The 24,627-nt window shown below is 43.8% G+C and overlaps 1 protein-coding gene across 2 annotated transcripts in view; it reads right to left on the bottom strand.

Annotated features, from left to right (window-relative positions):
• Positions 1-24,627, bottom strand: part of LOC137368873 (UDP-glucuronosyltransferase 3A1-like) — a 126,959-nt gene that overhangs the window by 97,121 nt on the left and 5,211 nt on the right. For both annotated transcript variants that reach the window (XM_068029097.1, XM_068029098.1), the window contains exon 2: positions 15,596-15,764. In XM_068029097.1, the coding sequence (XP_067885198.1) occupies positions 15,596-15,689 (94 nt within the window). In that variant the 5' untranslated portion in view covers positions 15,690-15,764. The remainder of the gene's footprint in view (positions 1-15,595; positions 15,765-24,627) is intronic.

The raw sequence follows: 24,627 nt of genomic DNA on the forward strand, positions 1-24,627 counted from the left end.
GAGTTTTGTACAGCTGCAGCATGACCTCGTGGCTCCGAAACTTGATCCCCCTACTAATAAAAGCTAACACACCATATGCCTTCTTAACAGCCCTATTAACCTGGGTAGCAACTTTCAGGGATTTATGCACCTGGACACCAAGATCTCTCTGTTCATCTACACTACCAAGAATCTTCCCATTAGCCCAGTACTCTGCATTCCTGTTACTCCTTCCAAAGTGAATCACCTCACACTTTTCCGCATTAAACTCCATTTGCCATCTCTCAGCCCAGCTCTGCAGCCTATCTATGTCCCTCTGTACCCTACAACATCCTTCGGCACTATCCACAACTCCACCGACCTTAGTGTCATCCGCAAATTTACTAACCCACCCTTCTACACCCTCTTCCAGGTCATTTATAAAAATGACAAACAGCAGTGGCCCCAAAACAGATCCTTGCTGTCCACCACTAGTAACTAAACTCCAGGATGAACATTTGCCATCAACCACCACCCTCTGTCTTCTTTCAGCTAGCCAATTTCTGATCCAAATGCTCTTGTATTCTATACCTCAGTTAATAAAGGAAAGGATTCCATATGCCTTCTTAACCACCTGATCGACCTGTTCTGCTACCATCAGGAATATCCAAGTTCCCTCACTTCCTCTACACTTCTCACTATTTTCCCATTAATTGTGTATTCCTTTGACTTGTTTGACCTCCCCAAATGCATCACCTCACACTTCTGGGGACCCAGTACTGAGCCCTGCAGAAGAGACGCATGCAATAAGGGTGCAACTGTAATTATGGGTGATTTTAATCTACATATAGATTAGGCAAACCAAATTAGCAATAATACTGTAGAGGAGGAATTCCTGGAGTGCGTACGTGATGGTTTTTTGGACCAATACGTTGAGGAACCAACTAGAGAATAGGCCATCCTAGACTGAGTATTGTGAAATGACAAAGGATTAGTTAACAATGTTGTTGTGTGGGATCCCTTGGGGAGGAGTGACCATCACATGATAGAATTCTTCATTAAGATGGAGAGTGAGAGAGTTGATTCTGAGACTAGGGTCCTGAATCTAAATAAAGGAAACTATGAAGATATGAGGCACGAGTTGGCTATGATAGACCGGGGAACGTTACTTAAAGGGTTGACAGTGGATAGGCAATGGCTAGCATTTAAAGAGCACATGGATGATTACAACAATTATTCATTCCTGTCTGGCGCAAAAATAGAACAGGAAGGGTGGCTCAACCGTAGTTTATAAAAGAAATTAGGGATAGTATTAGATCCAAGGAGGAGAAATATAAAATGGCCAGAACAAGCAGCAAACCTGAGGATTGGGAGCAGTTTAAAATTCAGCAAAGGAGGACAAAGGGATTGATTAAGAAGGGGAAAATAGAGTATGAGAGTAAGCTTGCAGAGAACATAAAAACTGACTATAAAAGCTTCCATAGATATGTGAAGAGAAAAAGATTAGTGAAGACAAATGTTGGTCCCTTGCAGTCAGAAATGGGGGAATTTATAATGAGGAACAAAGAAATGGCAGAACAATTAAATACATACTTTGGTTCTGTCTTCACAAAGGAGGACACAAATTACTTCCCAGAAATGTTGGGGAACATAGGGTCTAGTGAGAAGGAGGAACTGTATGAAATCAGTATTAGGAGGGAAATCGTGTTCAGGAAATTGACAGGATTGAAGGGCGATAAATCCCCAGGGCCTGATAATCTACATCCCAGAATACGTAAAGAAGGGGCCCGAGAAATAGTAGATGCATTGCTCGTCATTTTTCAAAAATTCTATAAACTCTGGAACAGTTTCAACGAATTGGAGGGTAGCTAATGTAACCCCACTATTTAAAAGAGGTAGCGAGAAAACAGGGAATTATAGACCAGTTAGCCTGACATCAGTAGTGGGGAAAATGTTCGAGTCCATGATAAAAGATGTAATAGCAGAGCACTTGGAAAACAATGACAGGATCGGACAAAGTCAACATGGATTTACGAAAGGGAAATCATGCTTGACGAATCTACTGGAATTTTTTGAGGATGTAACTAGTTGAATAGATAAGGGAGAACCAGTGGATGTGGTGTATTTGGATTTTCAGAAGACTTTCGATAAGGTCCCACATAAGAGATTAGCGTGCAAAATTAAAGCACATGGGATAGGGGGTAAGGTACTGACATGAATTGAGAACTGGTTGGCAGGCCAGGAAACAGAGAGTTTGCAGATGACACAAAGCTGGGTGGGAGTGTGAGCTGTCAGGAGATGCAGAGAAGCTCCAGTGTGATTTGTACAGGTTGAGTGAGTGGGCAAATACATGGCAGATACAGTATAATGTGGATAAATGTGAGGTTATCCACTTTGATGGCAAAAACAGAGGCAGATTATTATCTGAACAGTGATAGATTGGGAAAGGGGGAGGTGCTGCAAGACCTGGGTGTCCTTGTGCACCAGTTGCTGAAAGTAAGCATGCAGGTGCAGCAGGCAGTTAAGGCAGCAAATGGTACGTTGGCCTTCATAGCAAGAGGATTCGAATACAGGAGCAAGGATGTCTTGTTGCAATTATACAAGGCCTTGGTGAGACCACATCTGGAGTATTGTGTGCAGTTTTAGTCTCCTTATCTGAGGAAGGATGTTCTTAGAATATTGCGTGCAATTCTGGTTGCCACACTACCAGAACGACGTGGAGGCTTTGGAGAGGGTACAGAGGAGGTTTACCAGGATGTTGTCTGGTCTGGAGGGCATTAGCTATGAGGAGAGGTTGGATAAACTCGGATTGTTTTCACTGGAACGACGGAGGTGGAGGGGCGACATGATAGAGGTTTACAAAGTTATGAGCGGCATGGACAGAGTGGATAGTCAGAAGCTTTTTCCCAGGGTGTAAGAGTCAGTTACTAGGGGACATAGGTTTAAGGTGCGAGGGGCAAAGTTTAGAGGGGATGTGCGAGGCAAGTTTTTTACACAGAGGGTGGTGAGTGCCTGGAACTTGCTGCCAGGGGAGGTGGTGGAAGCAGATACAATAGCGACATTTAAGAGACATCTTGACAAATACATGAATAGGATGGGAATAGAGGGATACGGTCCCCGGAAGTGCAGAAGGTGTTAGTTTCGGCAGGCATCAAGATCGGCGCAGGCTTGTAGGGCCGAATGGCCTGTTCCTGTGCTGTACTGTTCTTTGTTCTTTGCTATGGAAGGAGTGCAGTGAAGGTTCACCAGGCTGATTCCTGGGATGGCAGGACTGAAGTATGAATAGAGATCGGGTCGATTAGGCTTGTATTTGCTAGAGTTTAGAAGAATGAGAGGGGATCTCATAGAAACCTACAAAATTCTAACAAGACTGGACAGACTAGATGCAGGAAAGATGTTCCGATGGCGGGGGAGTCCAGGACCAGGAGTTGTGGAATCTAGGGTGAGCCATCCTCGGACCAGGGGTGTGGGTTTGGTTAGTCATCATGTTTATACATTAACTGTTCCTTAGGATTGTACTAGGCATGGGAGTTGAGATAAGATGAGTGTTGCCGAAACAGAATGTACTTTTCTGTCTCGCGCTGTGGACTGCAGTATCCGCTGCAAGGCCAATGGTGAGATAGATATGTAAACGAAGGATTGAAATAACACTGTATCCCATTCGCTTCGGGCAAATGGTCAACTGCAGTATCATTGGTGTCTTTGAATGCAAATTAAGGATAGAAATTATTATTGTAAGACTATTGGTTACAGAATACTATAAGTGCCACTGTTTTGCGGAAACTCTTTAGAACATTACAGTGTGTCCCACTGTGAGCCGCGCTGTGGTTGTTCTCCTTGTGCACAAGTCAATAAAAGTCGGTTGCGAGTACTCCCCGTGCCATGTCTGTTTATTTTACATCAGGGTCACAGTCTAAGGATAAGGGGTAAACCATTTAGGACTAAGATGAGGAGAGATTTCTTCACGGCAGAGAGTGGTGAACCTGTGGAATTCTCTTTCACGGAAAGCAGTTGAGGCCAAATCATTAAATATATTCAAGAAAGAGTTAGGTATAGTTCTTAGAGCTGATGGGATCAAGGGATACGGGGACAAAGGGGGAACAGGTTACTGGGTTTGGATGATCAGCCATGATCAGATTGAATGGTGGAGAAGGCTCGAACGGCCGAATGGCCTACTCCTGTTCCTATTCTATGCTTCTAAAACGCCACTGGAAACAGCCCTCCAGTCACAAAAACGTCATCAACCATTACCCTTTGTTTCCTGCCACTGAGCCGATTTTGTATCCAGCTTGCTACATTCCCCTGGATTGCTTGGACCTTTTTTTTTAACCATTCTGCCATGTGGGACCTTGTCAAAAGCCTTGCGAAAATCCATCAACTGCATTACCCTCATCAATCCTTCTCGTTTCTTCTTCAAAAAATTCGATCAAGTTGGTCAAACAAGATCTTCCCTTAACAAATCCATGCTGACTATCCTTGATTAACCTGTGCCTTTCTAAGTGACAGTTTATCCTGTCTTTCAGAATAGATTCCAATAATTTGCCCACAACCGAGGTTAGACTGACTGGTCTGTAATTATTCGGTCTATCTCTCGCTCCCTTTTTAAACAAGGGTACAACGTTAGCAATTCTCCAATCCTCTGGCACCACATCTGTATCCAGTGAGGACTGGAAAATGATGGTCAGACCGTCTGCTATTACCTCCCTGGCCTCTTTTAACAGCCTGTGGTACATTACATCCAGCCCTGGTGATTTATCAACTTTCAAGGATGCTAATTCCATGAATACCTCTTCTCTCCCTATGTTTATCACATCCAATACTTCACACTCTTCCTCCTTAACTACAATATCTGCATCGTCCCCCTCTTTTGTGAAGACAGACGCAAAGTATTCATTAAGAACCAAACCAACCTCTTCCGTCCCTTCAGATAGGTTACCTTTTTGGTCTTTTAATGGGCCCTACTCTCTCCTTAGTTATCCTCTTACTGTTAATATATTGATAAAACATCTTTGGGTTAACCTTGCTTTTGCTTGCCAATATTCCTTCATGCCCTCTCTTAGCTTTTCTAATTTCCTTGTTGATTTCACCCCTCCACTTTCTATACTCGTCCGGCTTTCATTGAGTTCTCGGTATCGGACATAAGTTTTCCCTTTTTGCCTTATCTTACCCTGTAAGCTCCTTGGCATCCATGGGGCTCCAGATTTAGCCATCTCACCCTTTTTCTTTGTGGGATCATGTTTACTCTGAACCCCTTGAATCTCCCCTTTGAATGCCTCCCACTGTTTCCAGTCCACTTTCACCAAATCAGTCCTCAGTTTAGTAAAATTGGCCTTGCCCAATTGAGAATTCTAACTCCTGCTCTATCTTTGTCCTTTTCCATAATCATGTTAAAACTAACTGAATTATGATCACTACCACCAAAATGCACTCCTGCTGCCACTCCTTCCATCTTCATTTCTTAAAACTAATTCCAGAACTGTGCCCTCTCTTGTCGGACTTGCTAAATACTGGCCAAAAAAGTTCTCCTGAATGCACCTCAAGAATTCTGTTCCCTCCATTCCTTTTACACTGAAGTTAATAAAAACAGAAAGTGCTGGAAATACTCAGCATATCTGGCAGCATCTGTGGAGAGAGAAGCAGAGTTAATGTTTCAGGTCAGTGACCTTCTGATGAAAGTTCTGACGAAATGTCTTAAATCGGAGACCCCTTAATGTGAAAGTGTGTCCCCGAGTTTTAGATTCCCCCGTGAGGGGAAACATTCTCTCAGCATCTACCCGTCAATTCACTTCAGAATCTTATATATTCTCAATCTTCTCAACTCCAATGAGTATCAGACCAACCTTTCCTCATCAGACAAACCCTTCATCAGGCTAGTGAACCTTCTCTGAACTGCATCCAATACAAGTATATCCCTCCTTAAATAAGGTGACCAAAACTGTACGCAGTACTTTAGGTGTGGTCTCACCAATGCCCTGTACAGCTGTAGCAACACTTCCCTACTTTTATACTCCATCCCCCTTGCAATAATTGCCAACATTCCATTTGCCTTCCTTAATTACATACTGTTCCTGCATGCTAACTTTTTGTGAGACAGGTACAAGGACACCTCGGTCCCTCTGTACTGCAGCATTCTGCAGTCTCTCTCCATTTAAATAATATTCTGCTTTTCTATTCTACCTACCAAAGTGGACAACCTAACATTTTCCCACATTATACTCCTTCTGCCAAATTTTTGGCCAATCACTTAACCTATCTATAGCCCTTTGCAGACTCTTTGTATCTTCCTCACGACTTGCTTTCCTACCTATCTTTGTATCATCCGCAAATTTGGCTACAATACACTCGGTCCCTTCAACAAATCATGAATATAGATTGTAAATAGTTGAGGTCCCAGCGCTGATCCCTGTGGCACTCCACTAGTTACAGTTTGCCATCCTGAAAATGACCATTTATCCTGACTCTCTGGTTCCTGTTAATTAGCCAATCCTCTATCCATGCTAATATGTCACTCCCAACACCATGAGCTCTTATCTTGTGTAGTAACCTTTTATGTGGAACCTTACTGAATGCCTTTTGGAAATCCAAATACACTACATCTACTGGTTCCCCTTTATCCACCCTGCTTGTTACATCCCCAAAGAACTTTAATAAATTTGTCAAACACGATTTCCCTTTCAAAAAACCATGTTGACTCGGCTTGACTGTATTATAATTTGCTAAATGTCTTGCTAATACTTCCTTAATAATGGATTCTAGCATTTCCCCTGTGACAGATGTGAGGCTAACTGGCCTATAGTTTCCTGCTTTCTGTCTCCCATCTTTCTTGAATAGAGATGTTGCATTCGTGGTTTTCCAATCTGCTGGGATCTTATCAGAATCTAGGGAACTTTGGAAGATTAGAACCAATGTATCCACTATCTCTGCAGCCACTTCCTTTAAGACCCTAGGATACAGGCCATTCAAGTCCAGGGGACTTGTCAGATTTTAGTCCCATTAATTTTCCCATTACTTTTTCTCTGGTGATGGTGATTGTTTTAAGTTCTTCTCTCCCTTTTGCCTCTTGATTTTCTACAGTTCTTGGGTTGCTTTTTGTGTCCTCTACTGTGAAGACAGTTACAAAATACCTGTTCAAAGTCTCTGCCATTTCCTTGTTTCCCATTATTAATTCCCCATTCTCACCCTCTAAGGAACCAATGCTTACTTTACTCTCTCCCTTTTTATATATTCTTTATACATTTGTAGAAGCTTTTCTGTCTGATTTTATATTTCTTGCTAGTTTCATCCCAGACTGCTGCCACCCAAGGTGGTGCACTCCAAAGCTGGGCCCTCAAAGACAACAAGCAAGGTCATCAGCAGTTTCCCCCAGTACAAGTCAGCAGCCTTTGACCAGCCATACTGCAGACACTGGGGTAGCACTGCATCGGAGCACGAGGACAGGCAAGAACACTCGCAAGATGGGCAATAAGGGTGAATAGTTCAGTTTGCACGTATTATTGATGCGTTGTTGGATAAAGTTGATATGGAATGGTTTTTTACTGGTGGCTTTTATTTCAGGAGTTTGACCAAGAGGACACTGTGATGGGTCATAGCAGAGGGAAGGAAAGGTGGAAACTGTACAGCAAGGCTGATGATGGGATGACGTCTTAGGGGGAACAGAGTTTCAGTAGCCACTCACGACAGCCCATCCAGAGCAAAGGGATCCCAGATGCCTCCTCCCTGCCTCCTCTTTCTCCTCCTCCCCACCATCGTCCTCCCCAAGATGGCCTCTGGATGGCGGCAAAGACTGCACCCTCAAGATGTTGACGTTGTGCAGGACGCAGTGGACCATCACAAGCTCGGACACACACTCTGGTGTGTACCAGAGGGTCTAGGCAGCAGAACCATTATTTCAGGATGCTGATGGTTTGCTTCACAATATTCCTTCTGACCACATGGTCTGCATTATAGGCACCGTGCCCTCAGGTGGTTGGGTGATGGAGAGGAGTCATGAGCCAAGTGTAATGGGGGATATCCTGGTCATCAAGCAGCTGGCCTCCTGTTTGTTGTGGTGGCCCAAAGACAGTGGGTACGGCTACCTGCCACAGGATTGTGGCTGCTGCCACGATAGCGGGTATTCACCAACATGATGTTTCTGTACATTGTCGCACACCAACTGCACATTGATGGACTGGTGGCCTTCAAATTCTGGTACATCACCCCATTTACATGTAGAGCCCACAGAGCCACATGTGTGCAGTCGATGGCTCTCTGCACCACTGGGAATCACACTACTCTGGCAAAGCCACATGCCGGCGAATCCTCTTTCTCTCTGTTTAGAGAGATGATGATGAAGTCCCCTTTCCTGGCCAACAGGGACTCTGTCATCTCCCTGATACAGGGATGCATGGCAAATTGCGAAATTTTGGGACTGTCACCTGCTCTTGGCTGAAAGGATCCACTTGCAGGGATAATGATGGTGATGGTGACCTTGCCGGCCACTGGCAGTGCCATCTATGCCCTGCTGTGCAGCTGTAGGTTGCATTGGGGCAGGTGGCACAGTTCAGTGACCACCTCCTTGGTGAATCATAGCTGCCTCGGGCACTGCCCCTGGCTGAGGTGGAGGGAGAAGGACCCCTTCAATACCCTTGGTGGGTAGGGCTGCTGTTGAGAGCCCTCCTCCTGCTCCTCCCTCTGCACACAGCTGCTCCTCTCTGTGCCTGTGCTCCATGCCCAATAGGAGCTACAACCCTAGCCCCTATAACTGTAGCAGGCTTTCAGTGTGTAGGGCAGAAAACTCCTCTTCCCACCCTGTCAGGAAGCAGCATCACTCCCTTCAAAATTCAAGAAACCATCAAAACTCCTCCAAGAACACAGCAGAGTGACATTAAGATCAAAAGTACCTCACCTGCAAGTTGGATGGCTGGCCCTTTAAATAGCGCTAGTGGGGGGATCCCTCAGATACTGAAGCAGTCCGTGTAGAAATGCAGCAAGACCTGGACAATATCCAGGCTTGGGCTGATAAGCGGCAAGTAACATTCACGCCACACAAGTGCCAGGCAATGACCATCTCCAACAAGAGAGAATCTAATCATCTCCCCTTGACATTCAATGGCATTACCATCACTGAATCCCCCACTATCAACATCCTAGGGTCTACCATAGAGCAGAAACTGAACTGGAGTAGCCATATAAATACAAGCAAAATACTGCGGATGCTGGAAATCTGAAATAAAAACAAGAAATGCTGGAACCACTCAGCAGCTCTGGCAGCATCTGTGGAAAGAGAACCAGAGTTTCGGGTCAGTGACCCTTCTTCGGAACTGGCAAATATTAGAAATGTCAAAGGTTATAAGCAAGTGAGGTGGGGGTGGGGCAAGAGATAACAAAGGAGAAGGTGTAGATTGGACAAGGCCACATAGCTGACCAAGAGGTCATGGAGCAAAGGCAAACAATATGTTAATGGTGTTTTGAAAGACAGATAGGGTGTTAACGGACTGAAGATTGAACAGCAGCAAGTACAAACATGAAAAAAAAACAGTGGGTAAGCAAACTGAATAAACGAAGATGAAATGAAATTTAAAAAAATTTTAAATTGTAAAAAATGTAAAAACGAAAAAAAGAAAAAATAACTAAAAATAAAAGTAAAATGGGGGGCCTGTCATGCTCTGAAATTATTGAACTCAATGTTCAGTCCGGCAGGCTGTAGTGTGCCTAATCGGTAGATGAGATGCTGTTCCTCGAGCTTGCGTTGATGTTCACTGGAACACTGCAGCAATCCCAGGACAGAAATGTGAGCCTGAGAGCAGGGGGGAGTGTTGAAATGGCAAGCAACCGGAAGCCCAGGGTCCTGCTTGTGGAGAAGCAGAGGTGTTCCGCAAAGCGGTCACCCAGTCTGCGTTTGGTCTCCCCAATGTAGAGGAGACCACACTGTGAGCGGCGAATACAGTATACTACATTGAAAGAAGTACAAGTAAATCACTGCTTCACCTGAAAGGAGTGTTTGGGGCCTGGGATAGTGAGGAGAGAGGAGGTAAGTGGGCAGGTATTATACCTCCGGCGATTGCAGGGGAAGGTGCCATGGGACGGGGACGAGGTGGTGGGGGTAATGGAGGAATGGACTGGGGTGTCGCGCAGGGAACGATCCCTTCGGAATGTTGACAGGGGAAGGGAGGGGAAGATGCGTTTGGTAATGGCATATAAATATAAATAACGTGGCTACAAGAGCAGATCAGAGGCTAGGAATCCTGTGGCGAGTAACTCACCTTCTGACTCCCCAAAGCCTGTCCACCATCTACAAGGCATAGGTCAGGAGTGTAATAGAATACTCTCCACTTGCCTGGATGGGTGCAGCTCCAACACTCAAGAAGCTCGACACCATCCAGGACAAAGCAGCCCGCTTGATTGGCACCCCATCCACAAACATTCACTCCCTTCACCACCGACGCACAGTGGCAGCAGTGTGTACCATCTACAAGATGCACTGCAGCAATGCACCAAGGCTCCTTCGACAGCACCTTCCAAACCCGCGACCTCTACCAACTGGAAGGACAAGGGCAGCAAATGCATGGGAACATCACCACCTGCAAGTTCCCCTCCAAGTCACACACCATCCTGACTTGGAACTATATCGCCGTTCCTTCACTGTCGCTGGGTCAAAATCCCGGAACTCCCTCCCTAACAGCACTGTGGGTGTACCTACCCCAAATGGATTGCAGCGGTTCAAGAAGGCAGCTCACCACCACCTTCTCAAGGGCAATTAGGGATGGGAAATAAATGCTGGCATAGCCAACAACACCAACTTCCAATGAACAAATAAAAAAAATTGCTCGCGTGCCATGTGGCCTCTGCTGGAGCGATGCACCCTCCCCACTTTTGGCAACTCCGGCACCATGGCGCCAAATTTTTAAGCCCATCGTTCTTGCACAAAGACACATCAATCCCTCGAAACAGCAACATTTGACAGAATTATTTTAAATGGTAGGAAACTGTTTTTCTATTCTTCCTGCTGAAGTGCATAAGCTCACATTTCTCCACATTATATTCCATCTGCCTGAAAATGATACATTTATTCATACTCTCCGTTTCTGTCTGTTAACCAATCTTCTATCCATGCTAATATTGTTCCCCCAACCCTATGAGCCCTTATTTTCTGCAACAACCTTCATGCGGCAGCTTATCATTTGAAAATCCAAACATACTACATTGTCATGCTCACAAAGGGCATAGTGATGAAATATGAAATGAACTGGAAGAATTATGAAATAAAAATCACCGGCTGAACTTAACTACAAATGGACACATTTATGCCACAGACAAAATGGAGTAGAGGTCAGGTGACCCTTCTTTACTGTCAATAAACATGTCTGTCTGTTGAAGACGAAAACCATTATCCACATCTGAATTAGCGTTGGGGAAAACACATTGAAATGTAAAACTGCCCATTCCATGCAAACAACTACTATCTTCAGGAACGGAGCTAACAAAGACTGTTGCAGACAGACCGGCTCCACAGCCAAAACTTAAATAACAGATGTGAAGGAGCACCTATTCATCAGAATGGATCACATTCAGATGCCATCATGGAACAATGGTTCCCATATCCTGGAACATTGTATGAATCATCCCTCGGCAGAGAGCCTTAGCCACCTGACCAACACCCCAACCTGACAAGTTTCTACCTTTAAAGGTATCTCTCTGGAGAGAGAGGGACTGAACAGTGAGAGAAAGTCTTTTCCAGAACAGCTGTGAGACTGTTCCAGCTACACTTTGGAAGGAGTAACAGGAATGCAGAATACTGGGCTAATGGGAAGATTCTTGGTAGTGTAGATGAACAGAGAGATCTTGGTGTCCAGGTACATAAATCCCTGAAAGTTGCTACCCAGGTTAATAGGGCTGTTAAGAAGGCATATGGTGTGTTAGCTTTTATTAGTAGGGGGATCGAGTTTCGGAGCCACGAGGTCATGCTGCAGCTGTACAAAACTCTGGTGCGGCCGCACCTGGAGTATTGCGTGCAGTTCTGGTCACTGCATTATAGGAAGGATGTGGAAGCTTTGGAAAGGGTGCAGAGGAGATTTACTAGGATGTTGCCTGGTATGGAGGGAAGGTCTTACGAGGAAAGGCTGAGGGACTTGAGGTTGTTTTCGTTGGAGAGAAGGAGGAGGAGAGGTGACTTAATAGAGACATATAAGATAATCAGTGGGTTAGATAGGGTGGATAGTGAGAGTCTTTTTCCTCGGATGGTGATGGCAAACACGAGGGGACATAGCTTTAAGTTGAGGGGTGATAGATATAGGACAGATGTCAGAGGTAGTTTCTTTACTCAGAGAGTAGTAGGGGCGTGGAACGCCCTGCCTGCAACAGTAGTAGACTCGCCAACTTTAAGGGCATTTAAGTGGTCATTGGATAGACATATGGATGAAAATGGAATAGTGTAGGTCAGATGGTTTCACAGGTCGGCGCAACATCGAGGGCCGAAGGGCCTGTACTGCGCTGTAATGTTCTAATTCTAATTCTAAGCAAGTGCCCTTCTGACGACATCTTCTAACTACTGCAGCAGAAAAATTGCAAGGTGACTTTGGGATTCCCCATCAGTGAAAGTGAACCAGGATTTCCATCAGTAACTTCGGATAGAGGCTTAACCACAAGGAGCCTGCAACACTTTATCTTTTTCAAGACAAAATGATATTTGTATTCATACTCTGTTTTCTGTCTGTTAACCAATCTTCTATCCATGCTAACATTGTACCCCCAAACCTATGAGCCCTTATTTTCTGCAACAACTTTCATGTGGCAGCTTATCATTTGAAAATCCAAATATATATGCCAAAGACTTGCGGGTTGATAGGTAAATTGGCCATTGTAAAAATTGCCCTAGTGTAGGTCGGTGGTAGGAGACCTGAGGGAAGGTGGGGATGTGACAGGGAAAAATGGGATTAATGTAGGATTAGTATAAATGGGTGGTTGATGGTCAGTGCAGACTCGTTGGGCCAAAGGGCCTGTTTCGGTGCTGTATCTCTCTCTATGACTCTATGACAACAGACATTCATGCCTACACCGAAGAACGATTTTCTCCCAAAAAGCTTCGAAAGGCTTTCTTAAAACAACAAACACTTTGACCACAATTGGACTCAAATTGCATGCTACCACTCTACTTTCTATCTTTTCGTTTGTGTGTGTGTGTGTGTGTGTGTGTGTGTGGGTGTGTATGAATGCGTGTGTGGGAGAGGTTGCGCACATTTTTCAATTTTTGTGTAAAAATAAACATTTAACCTTGTTAAGCTATAAGAAAACCTGTCATTTGTCTATTTATTTGACACTTAAAAACACTCAGGGACTAAAACACTATTTTGTAAAACACTATCTGTCGTCAGTTGAAAGCTGAAAAGTGCAAGTCATCCACACTACTTCTCCCTTATCCGTAACAATATACTCTATCAAAGAGCAGGCACAGGCATGCTGGGCTGAACTGCCTCCTTCTGTGCTGTGTCCTATGATTCTAAACACATCAGAAGCTAACAACAAATAACTCTCCAATGAATCAGAAGAACTTGACATTTCACAGCATAGAAACATAGAAAATAGGAGCAGGAGTAGGCCATTCGGCCTTTTGGGCCTGCTCGACCATTCAAAAAAAGATCATGGCTGATCGTCTAATTCAGTACCCTGTTCCGACTTTCTCCCCATATCCCTTTGGCATTAAGAAATATATCTACCTCCTTCTTGAATATATTTAATGAATTGGCCTTCACTGCCTTCTGCGGTAGAGAATTCCACAGGTTCACCACCCTCTGAGTGAAGAAATTTCTCCTCATCTTGGTTCTAAATGGCATACCCCGTATCCTGAGACAGTGACTGCTGGTTCTGGTCTCCCCAGCCATCGGGAACATCCTCCCTGCATCTAGCCTGTCTAGTCCTGTTAGAATTTTATAGGTTTCTAAGAGATCCCCACTAATTCTTCTGAACACTAGTGAATATAGAGCTAGTCGACCCAATCTCTCCTCATCCGTCAATCCTGCCATCCCAGGAATCGGCCAAGTAAATCTTCGCTGCACTCCCTCCATGGCAAGAACATCCTTCCTCAGATAAGGAGACCAAAACTGTGCACAATACTCCAGATGTGGTCTCACCAAGGCCCTGTATAACTGCAGTAAGACATCCTTGCTCCTGTACTCAAATCCTCTTGCAATGAAGGCCAACATACCATTCGCCTTCCTAACTGCTTGCTGCACCTGAATGCTTGCTTTCAGTGACTGGTGTACAAGGACATCCGGGTCTCTTTGCACCTCCCTCTTATCCAATCTATCACCATTCAGATAATCTGCCTTTCTGTTTTTACAACCAAAGTGGATAACCTCACATTTATCCACATTATACTGCATCTGACATGCATTTGCCCATTCATCCAACTTGTCCAAATCACATTGGAGCCTCTTTGCATCCTCCTCATAGCTCACATTCCGCCCCCAGCTTTGTGTCGTCTGCAAACTTGGAAATGTTACATTTAGTTCCCTCACCTAAGTCATTAATATATATTGTGAATAGCTGGGGCCCAAGCACTGATCCCTGCAGTACCCCACTAGCCACTGCCTGTCACCCAGAAAAAGACCCGTTTATTCCTACTCTCTGTTTCCTGTCTGTCAACCAATTCTCAACCATGTCAGCATATTACTCCCAATCCCATGTGCTTTAATTTTGCACACTAGCTTCTTATGTGGGACCTTGTCAAAAGCCTTCTGAAAATCCAAATATACCACATCCACTGGTTCTCCCTTATCTATTCTACTAGTTAGATCCTCAAAAAACTCCAGTAGATTTGTTAAGTATGACTTCCCTATCGTCAACCCATGCTGACTTTGCCCAATCCCGTTTATGCTTTCCAGATGTTCTGTTATGACATCCTTTATAATAGACTCTAGCATTTTTCCCACTACTGATGTAAGGCTAACTGGATTGTAGTTCTCTGTATTTTCTCTCCCTCCTTTTTTAAATAGTGGGGTTAAATTTGCCACCCTCCAATCAGTAGGAAATGCTCCAGAGTCTATAGAATTTTGGAAGATGACCACCAGTGCATCCACTATTTCCAGGGCCACTTCCTTTAGTACTCTGGGATGTAGATTATCAGGCCCTGGGAATTTGACAGCCTTTAACCCCGTTAATTTCTCTTGCACTATTTTTTTTTACTAATACTGATTTCCTTCAGTTCCTCCCTCTCATTAGACCCTTGGTTCCCTAACATTTCTGTGAGGTTATTTGTGTTCTCCTTTGTGAAGACAGAACCAAAGTATGTGTGTAACTGTTCCGCCATTTCTTTGTTCCCCATTATAATTTCCCCCGTTTCTAACTGTAAGGTACCTCAGCAATCTTTTTCTCTTCACATATTTATAGAAGCTTTTAATCAGTTTTTATGTTCTCCGCAAGTTTACACTCATACTCTATTTTCCCCCACTTAATCAACCTCTTTGTCCTCCTTTGCTGAATTCTAAACTGCTCCCAATCCTCAGACTTACTGCTTTTTTCTGGCAATTTTATATGCCTCCTCTTTGGATCTAATACTATCCCTAATTTCTTTTGTAAGCAGTGTTATGTGGTGACAAATGACTTGTTAAAGGAAGTTCGACAGCTGTCAGCATTCTGGGCAATGTTACAGTCTGTAACTTACCTATCAAGATGATCGTCAGGATCTTGGCTGACTCTATAGATGTCAAAGGTGCAAATATGAAAACCAACAGATAAAATCTGCCTCTTTCCACCATGGTCCAGCCGTCAGGGCAGTTAGGTAAATGGTTCCAATTTTCACATTCAGTTCCAAATGTTTTGGAAAAGTTTTGCTGCCAAAAAAATGTACAAGATTGAGAAAGAAGACAGTGGCTTCAGTCAAGAACTCCAAGACAGAAGAGGAGAAGCTATCACTCCCAAATTCAACCCAACCTCCAACTCCTCCTAAACAAATCTCCCCACTCAACCTAATTGCCGACTCCCCCTCAACAAGTCTCCCCACTCAACCCAATTGCCGACTCCCCCTCAACAAGTCTCCCCACTCAACCCAATCGCCGACTCCCCCTCAACAAGTCTCCCCACTCAACCCAATCGCTGACTCCCCCTCAACAAGTCTCCCTACTCAACCCAATTGCCGACTCCCCCTCAACAAGTCTCCCCACTCAACCCAATTGCCGACTCCCCCTCAACAAGTCTCCCTACTCAACCCAATCACCGATGCCCCCTCAACAAGTCTCCCCACTCAACCCAATCGCCGACTCCCCCTCAACAAGTCTCCCCACTCAACCCAATGACCGACGCCCCCTCAACAAGTCTCCCTACTCAACCCAATCACCGACACCCCCTCAACAAGTCTCCCCACTCAACCCAATCGCCGACTCCCCCTCAACAAGTCTCCCCACTCAACCCAATCGCCGACACCCCCTCAACAAGTCTCCCTACTCAACCCAATCGCCAATGCCCCCTCAACAAGTCACCCCACTCAACCCAACCACTGACTCCCTCTCAACAAGTCTCCCCACTCAACCCGATCGCCAACGCCCCTTCAACAACATTCCCAAATCAATATATAGGCTTGTGCTGATAAGGATGTGATTAATAGAGATGTAGGGTCCTATGGGAAGGATGGGACAACAATGTTCTGAAGAAGCAGAGAGATCAAAAATTCAAATCTTAAGGTGAACAAGGAATTGAGTAATATCAGCAATGGTTGAGGGAATGGAGGATGAATATTGGCCGTCAAGGTGGCAATAAACATAATATTGAAAAAATAATGTTGATTAAATAAAGTCAATCAATGGAATGGGTCAGAAAATATTCGCTTTCTAATTCACAGGAGGAAAATAAGAAAGAACAGAAATTACACTAAATGAGGCATCACACCAGCTAGCGATCAAGTCAATGTTAGCCCATTTGAGCCTGCTTGATCGTCACCCCATCCACCACCTTAAACATTCACTCCCTCCACCACCAACACACAGTGGCGGCAGTGTGTACCAGCTACAATATGCACTGCAGCAATTCACCAAGGCTCCTTTGAGCCAGCGACCTTTACCAACGAGAAGGACAAGGGCAGCAGATGCATGGGAACACCACCACCTGCAAGTTCCCCTCCAAGCACACACCATCCTGACTTGGAACTTCATCGCCATTCCTTGACTGTCGCTGGGTCTGAATCCTGGAACTCCCTCCCCAACAGCACTGTGGGCGTACTCACACCAGATGGACTGCAGCAGTTCAAGAAGGCGACTCACCACCACCTTCTCAAGGACAATTAGGGTGGGCAACAAATGCTGGCCTTGCCTGTGATGCCCACATCCCATGAAATGAATAAATTAACTGATTCTAAATTCACAGTCACATCAAAGAGGTCGAAAATGGCACCAACACATCACAACCAAAAGCATTTCCAGAAAAATAGGAGACAAGCCTTTTGAACTGTGATTTCATCTCCCTGTTTTCTGATGAATGTATTCTGTAGGCTGTCCCATGTTAAGCTTATTGCCCTGTCCCTAATTTACTTCCATGTACCCTGACCTGAGCACTAACTGTAACACAAACATTAAGCCAACTCCATCCCAGTCAAACTCTAATATAACAGTGAGACAAACAAAACTAGCCAAATCCTAACCCGTGAATGTGGCCCCCGGAATACTTAAACATAACAATTAGTTCCTAGGTAATTAGTTTCTAGCTTTTTACAACTCATAAGAGAACATATAACATCTCTCTTTTTAAAAAAAAACATAATACGTCTATATCAATATAACTGTTCCAATCATTAACTTTTTTCTAAAGAAGATGAACAATCGAGTTTTAGAAATAAACGGAACCCCTTTTTAGAGTCTTTTTTATAGCTTGTTTTCTTTTCTAAAAATATTATACAAGGTTTCCCTTAGGTGGAAAGATGCTGTGCTTCCATCTTGTAGACTTGGCATTTGTCACTCCTAGTGGTGAGTTGGCACGCTGTACAGGCGACGCTGTGTTTGTTTCTCCTGGTGTTGTAGGAGTTGTGCATGCTGTTGTGTCACTTGCTGGTGATGTTGTCGATGTTGTCTCGCTGGACAGTGATGTTTCCAGTGTTGTTGATCTTTTCTGTTTTTCCAGCTCAAGTGTAGGGTGAATATGGATTCTGTTTCTTCTCATTTGCTCACCAGTTTCGGTCTCAGTGATGTACGACCTTGGGATCTCAGCTTCATCAACAACCTTTGCTGGGCTCCAGATTTTCAGGATTGGATCCTGTACATGTACAGTTTGTCCTTTCAACAGCACGCATAGGGATTTAGCATGCTTGTTGAAGTGTTGCTCTCCTTTTACCTGTGCTTCAGCGAGTTGCTGTCTCACTTCCTCCTGGTCACTGTATTTTGCTTGGCAGAGTAGTCTTATACTTTCTTTCATTCAACAGCTCTGCAAGTGATTTCATGTCAGCCTTGAGAGGTGTGGATCAGAGTGACAATAAGGCCAGGTTTGGATCTTCCTTTGTCTCGGCATTTCGCAAGGGTTCTTTTGTCCCTCTGGATGTGTCTTTCTACAAACCTGTGTCCCTGTGGGTAGTTTGGTGATGAGGTGATAATGAGATCAGCAAATTCCTTAAATTCACTGGAGGTGAATAGGAACATAGGAACATCAGAGCAGGAGTAGGCCATTCAGCCCATCGAGCCTGCCCGCCATTCAATATTATGGCTGATCATTCACTTTAATGCCTTTTTCCCACACTATTCTCATATCCCCTAATGCCATTTGTATTTAGAAATCTGTCAATCTCTGCTTTAAACATACTCAATAACTGAGCGTCCACAGCTTTCTGGGATAGAGAATTCCAAAGATTCAGAACACTGAGTAAAAAGAATTCTCTTCATCTCTGTCCTAAGTGGCTTCCTCCTTATTTTGAAACTGCGTTCCCTGATTCTAGACTCCCAACCAGGGGAAACATCTTACCTGCATCTACCTTGTCCATCCCTTTAAGTATTTTGTAGGTTTCAATGAGATCACCTCTCATTCTTTGAAACTCTAGAGAATACAGGCCCAGTTTCCCCAATCTCTCTCCATAGGACAGTCCTGCCAGCCTGGGAACAAGTCTGGTGAACCTTTGTTGCACTCCCTCTATGGCTCCTAAGGTAAGGGGAACCAAAAATGCACACAGTACTCCAGGTGCTGTCTCAGCAAGGTTCTGTACAATTGAAACAAGACTTCACTACTCCTGTATTCCAATGCTCTTGCGATAAAGGTGAACATACCATTAGCCTTCCTAATTGCTTGCTGCACCTGCATGTCAGCTTTCAGTGACTTATTGACAAGGACACACAGGTCCCTTTGTACATTTACACTTTCTAAACTCTTAGCATTTAAGAAATACTCTGCACATCTATTCCTCCTACCAAAGTGGATAACCTCACATTTTTCCACATTATATTCCATCTGCCACGTTCTTGCCCACTCACTAAGTCTGTCCAAATCCCCTTGAAGCCACTTTGTATTTTCCTCATAACATACATTCCCACCTAGTTTTGTGTCATCTGCAAACTTGGAAATATTACATTTGGTCCCCACATCCAAATCATTGATATATATTGTGAACATCTGGGGTCCAAGTACTGATCCGTGCAGTACCCCACAGTACCCAGTCACAGCCTGAAAACGCGAGAATGACACGTTTATTCCTACTCTCTGCTTTCTGCCTGTTAACCAATCCTTAATCCACATCAGTATATTACCTCCTATCCCATGTGCTTTAATTTTGCTAACCAACCTCCTGTGGGGGACTTTATCAAAAGCCTTCTGAAAATCTAAGTATACCACGTCCACCAACTCCCCTTTGTCTATTCTGTTAGTAACATCCTCAAAAAACTCCAACAGGTTCATCAAACATGATTTCCCATTCATAAATCCATGTTGACTATACCCAATCAGATCATTATTATCCAAGTGTCCACTTATCACATCCTTTAGAATAGATTCTAGCATTTTCACAACGACTGATGTAAGTCTTAAATGGTGGGGTGACATTTGCAACCTTCCAATCTGCAGGAACCGCTCCAGAATCTACAGAATTTTTGAAGATGATCACCAATGCATCCACTATCTCCATAGCTACCTCTTTCAACACTCTGGGATGTAGAACATCAGGTCCTGGGGATTTATCAACCTTCAGCCCCATTAATTTCTCCAATACAACCTTCGTACGAATACTAATTTCCTTCAATTTCTCATTCCTTGGATCTCTGCTTCTCTGCCATTTCTCCATTCCTATTATAAATTCTCCTAATTCTGCCGGTAATGGACCCACATTTGTCTTAGCCAAACATTTCCTTTTTAAGTACCTGTAGAAGCTTTTACAGTCTGTTTTTATATTTTTTGCTAGCTTACATTCATATTCTATTCTCCCTTTCTTTATCAGTGTCTTGCTCCTCCTTTGCTGTATTCTAAAATCCTCCCAATCCTCAGGTTTACTACTAGTTCTGGCAATTTTATAGGCTTTTTCTTTTAATCTTATATAATCCTTAGGGGGTTTTTGTGCCGTGAAGGAATGTATAGTTGCTGTAAATTATGCAATATTTCTTTAAAGACTATCCATTGCCTATGTACTGTCATACCTTTTAACGTATTTTCCCAATCCACCACAGCCAATTTGCCCCTCATACCTTCATAATTTGCTTTGTTCAAATTTAACACCCTGGTTTCAGATTGAACTACGTCACTTTCAAACATAATGTAAAATTCGATCATATTATGGTCATTCATCCCTAAAGGTTCTTTTACAACAAGATTATTAATTAGCCCTTTCTCATTACATAATATTAGATCTAAAATATCCTGTTCTCTAGTCGGTTCCTCAACATACTGCTCTGGAAAAACAATTCTAACACACTCCGGAAACTCGTCCTCCACAGCATTAGTACTCATTAGGTTTACCCAGTCTATATGCAGATTGAAGTCAACCATGATTACTGTATTACCCATGCTACATGCTTCTCTAATTTCCTGATTAATACCATGCCCCACACTACCACTACTGTTTGATGGCCTATAAACAACTCCTACCAATATTTACCGTCCCTTTCTGTTTCTTAGCTCCACCCAAACAGATTCCACATCTTGTTTTTCCAATCTGAGATCCTCCCTTACTAATGTACTGATCCCATCCCTTATTATCAACGCAACACCACCTCTTTTTCCTTTTTGCCTGTCCTTCCTAAATCTTGAATATCCTTGAATATTCAGTTCCCAGGCTTGGTCACCCTGTAGCCACATTTCTGTTATGGCAATTAGATCAAACCCATTTACCTCTATTTGGGTCTTTAAATCATCTACCTTGTTGTGAATGCTGTGTGCATTCAGGTAGAGTGCCCTTAACCTTGTCTTCTTGACATTCTAAGCCTAGATGATACTTGCCTTTGTTTCGCCTGCCTTCTAATGTCACTTGCTACTTTTCTACCTCCTGTTACCAGTTTTACTTCCTTCCAATTTGAGCTACCCTTCAGGTTCCCATCCCCCTGACAAGCTAGTTTAAACCCTCAATAGCACCAGCAAATCTCCCTGCGAGGATATCAGTTCTGGTCCTGTTAAAGTGCAGCCTTGTACAGGTCCCACCTGCCCCAGAACCAGTCCCAATGCCTCAGAAATCTGATGCCCTCCCTCCGACACCAATTCTCCAGCCACATGTTCAATCGATCAATCCTCCTATTCCTATGCTCACTCACACTTGGCACTGGGAGTAATCCTGAGATTACTGCTTTGGAGGTCCTGCTTTTTAATTTCCTTCCTAACTACCTAAAATCTGTTTTCAGGACCTCATCCCTCTTCCTACCTATGTCATTGGTACCAATGTGGACCACGACCTCTGGCTGTTCACCGTCTCCCAGAAGGATGTCCTGCAGCTGCTCCGTGACATTCTTGACCCTGGCACCAGGGAGACAACACACCTTCCTGGAGTCACGTTTACTGCCACAGCAACACCTATCTGATCCCCTGACTATTGAATCCCCTATCACTATTGCTCTTCCACTCTTCTTCCTCCCGTCCTGTTCAGCTGAACCACCTGCGGTGCCACGGACTTTGCACTGGTTGCACTCCCCCGAGAAACCAATGCTGTCACCAGTTTCCAAAATGGAAAACCGATTAGCAAACAAGTTAGATTCAGAGGTGGTATTGATCAAGGAGCATTGCAGTGCTGGAGAAAAAGGATGTTCCAGAGGAGTCGAGGACAGAATCAATATGGCTGGAGCTAAGGAACAAAAAAGGTACAATTACATTGCTTGGTGTTGTCTATTGGCCAACAAATAGTGGGAAGGAACAAGTTTGCAAGGAAATTACAGAGGTGCAAAAATTATATAGTTGTTATAATGGGGGACTTTAATTATCTAAACATAGACTGGGATAATAATAGTGTAAAGGGCAGTGAGGGAGAAGAGTTCCTAGAGTGTGTTCAGGTAAATTTTCTACAGCAGGATGTTTCTAGTCCAACGAGAAAGGAGGCACTGCTAGACCTGGTTCTTGGGAATGAGCTGGGCCAAGTGGATCAAATATCAGAAGGAAAGCATTTCGGGGATAGTGATCATTGTATCATAAGGTTTAGGCTGACTATGGAAAACGACAATGAATAATCCAGAGTAAGAATAATTAATTTGGGGAAAGCCAACTTCAATGGGGTAAGAATGGATCTGGGATGAATAAAATGGAGTCAAAGGTTCACAGGAAGAACAGTAGCTAAACAATGGGTACCTTCAAAGAAGAGATAGTTCAGGCACAGTCAAAGTATGTTCCTTCAAAGAGAAAAGGTAGGATAAACAAATTCAGAGCTCCGTGGATGACAAAAGAGATGGATATTAAGATAAAGAAGAAAAAGTGTGCTTATGACAGATTCCAGGTATAGAACACTATTGCGAACCAGGCTGAATATAGAAGGTCCAGCTCCGGCTAACATAAAAAGGAATCCCAAAGTTTTCGACAGACATAAGAATAGTAAAAGGGTGGTAAATGGAATGAGGCTGTTTAGGGACCATAAAGGGGATTTGTACATGGAGGCAGAGGGCATAGCTGAGGTATTAAATGAATACTTTATATCTGTCTTTACCAGGGAAGAAGATGCAACCCAGGCGATGGTGAAAGAGGAGATAATTCAGACACTAGGAGGGTTTAAAATTGATAAGGAGGAGATGCTGGATAGGCTGTCTGAACTTAAAAGTTGATAAGACACCAGGACCAGATGCGTTGCATCCAAGGATACTGAGGGAAGTGAGAGTGGAAATCGCAGAGGCACAGGTCATAATTTTTCAGTCTTCCTTAGACTCTGGGGTGGTGCCAGAGGACTGGAGAATTGCAAACGTTACACCCTTGTTCAAAAAAGGGTGTAAAGATAAGCCCAGCAACTACAGGCCAGTCAGTTTAACTTCAGTGGTGGGGAAACTTCGAAAAAGATTAATTTGGGACAAAATTAATTGTCACATGGACAAATGTGGGTTAATTAAGAAAAGCCAGTTCTGATTCATTAAGGGAAAATCATGTTTAACTAACTGGCTGGAGTTTTTTTGAAGACATAACAGTGAGGGTTGATGAGGGCAATGCTGTTGATGTGGAGTACATGGACTTTCAAAAGGCGTTTGATACAGTGCCATGCAACAGACGTGGAGCAGAGTTATAGCTCATGGAATAAAAGGGACGGTAGCAACGTGGATACAGAATTGGCTAAGTGACAGGAAACAAAGAGTAGTGGTTAATGAATGTTTTCGAGTTGGAAGAAGGTTCGTAGTGGAGTTCCCCAGGGGTCAGTGTTATGACCCTTGCTTTTCCTGACATATATTAATAACCTTGACCTTGGTGTACAGGGCACAATTTCAAAGTTTGCGCATGATACAAAACTTGGAAGCATTGTGAACTGTGAGGAGGATAGTGTAGAACTTCAAAAGGACATAGACAAGTTGGTGGAATGGGCAGACAAGTGGCAGATGAAGTTCAATTCAGAGAAATGTGAAGTGATTCATTTTGGTAAGAAGAATATGGAGAGACAATATAGAATAAAGGGTACAATTCTAAAGGGGGTGCAGGAGTAGAGGGACCTGGGTGTATATGTGCATAAGTCATTGAAGGTGGCAGGACAGGTAGAGAGAGCAGGTAAGAAAGTGTTATGGCCAGGTGAGGAGGGCGTCTCAGGCTCCCCTCTTGCCCTTTCCTCTTATTTGACTGCAACAGAGTTTATTCCTTTTAAACAGTGGTTGTGTTTACTACCTCTGTGAGTGTTTTACCTTTTTCCTTTACTGTGATTGCGAAAGAACCAATTGGACATGTTTTCTCAAGTTTAAACAAGAGAGAGGCAAGTTTATTATACTTAATACTCTAACCCAATTTAAAAATACAAAAAATATGCTACACATTCACGCACCCATTCACATGAGAATCACACACACAAGTAGATTACAGGAGGGAAAATAGATTTGGTGGTTGGATTATAGCCCAGAATAAATGGAACTGAAATACAGTCTGTAAAGTGGGTGATCCAATAGTCCTTGGCTGAAGCTGTATTCTTGAAGTTCTTGGTTGACCAAAGCTTATTTTGGCTGGCTTGCTTTGCTCAGGGTTTTTCTGAAGGCAGAATCTGTAGTTAGCTCTCTTCCCCATGTCGCTGGCTTAGCGGTCTTTACGCTTGGAGGGTCCCCCAGCCGCAGAGGGTTTTCACTTGATGTTTTCGAGGAAGAGAGG

Source organism: Heterodontus francisci, chromosome 4 (genome assembly GCF_036365525.1).
Source record: "Heterodontus francisci isolate sHetFra1 chromosome 4, sHetFra1.hap1, whole genome shotgun sequence".
Lineage (NCBI taxonomy): Eukaryota > Metazoa > Chordata > Chondrichthyes > Heterodontiformes > Heterodontidae > Heterodontus > Heterodontus francisci.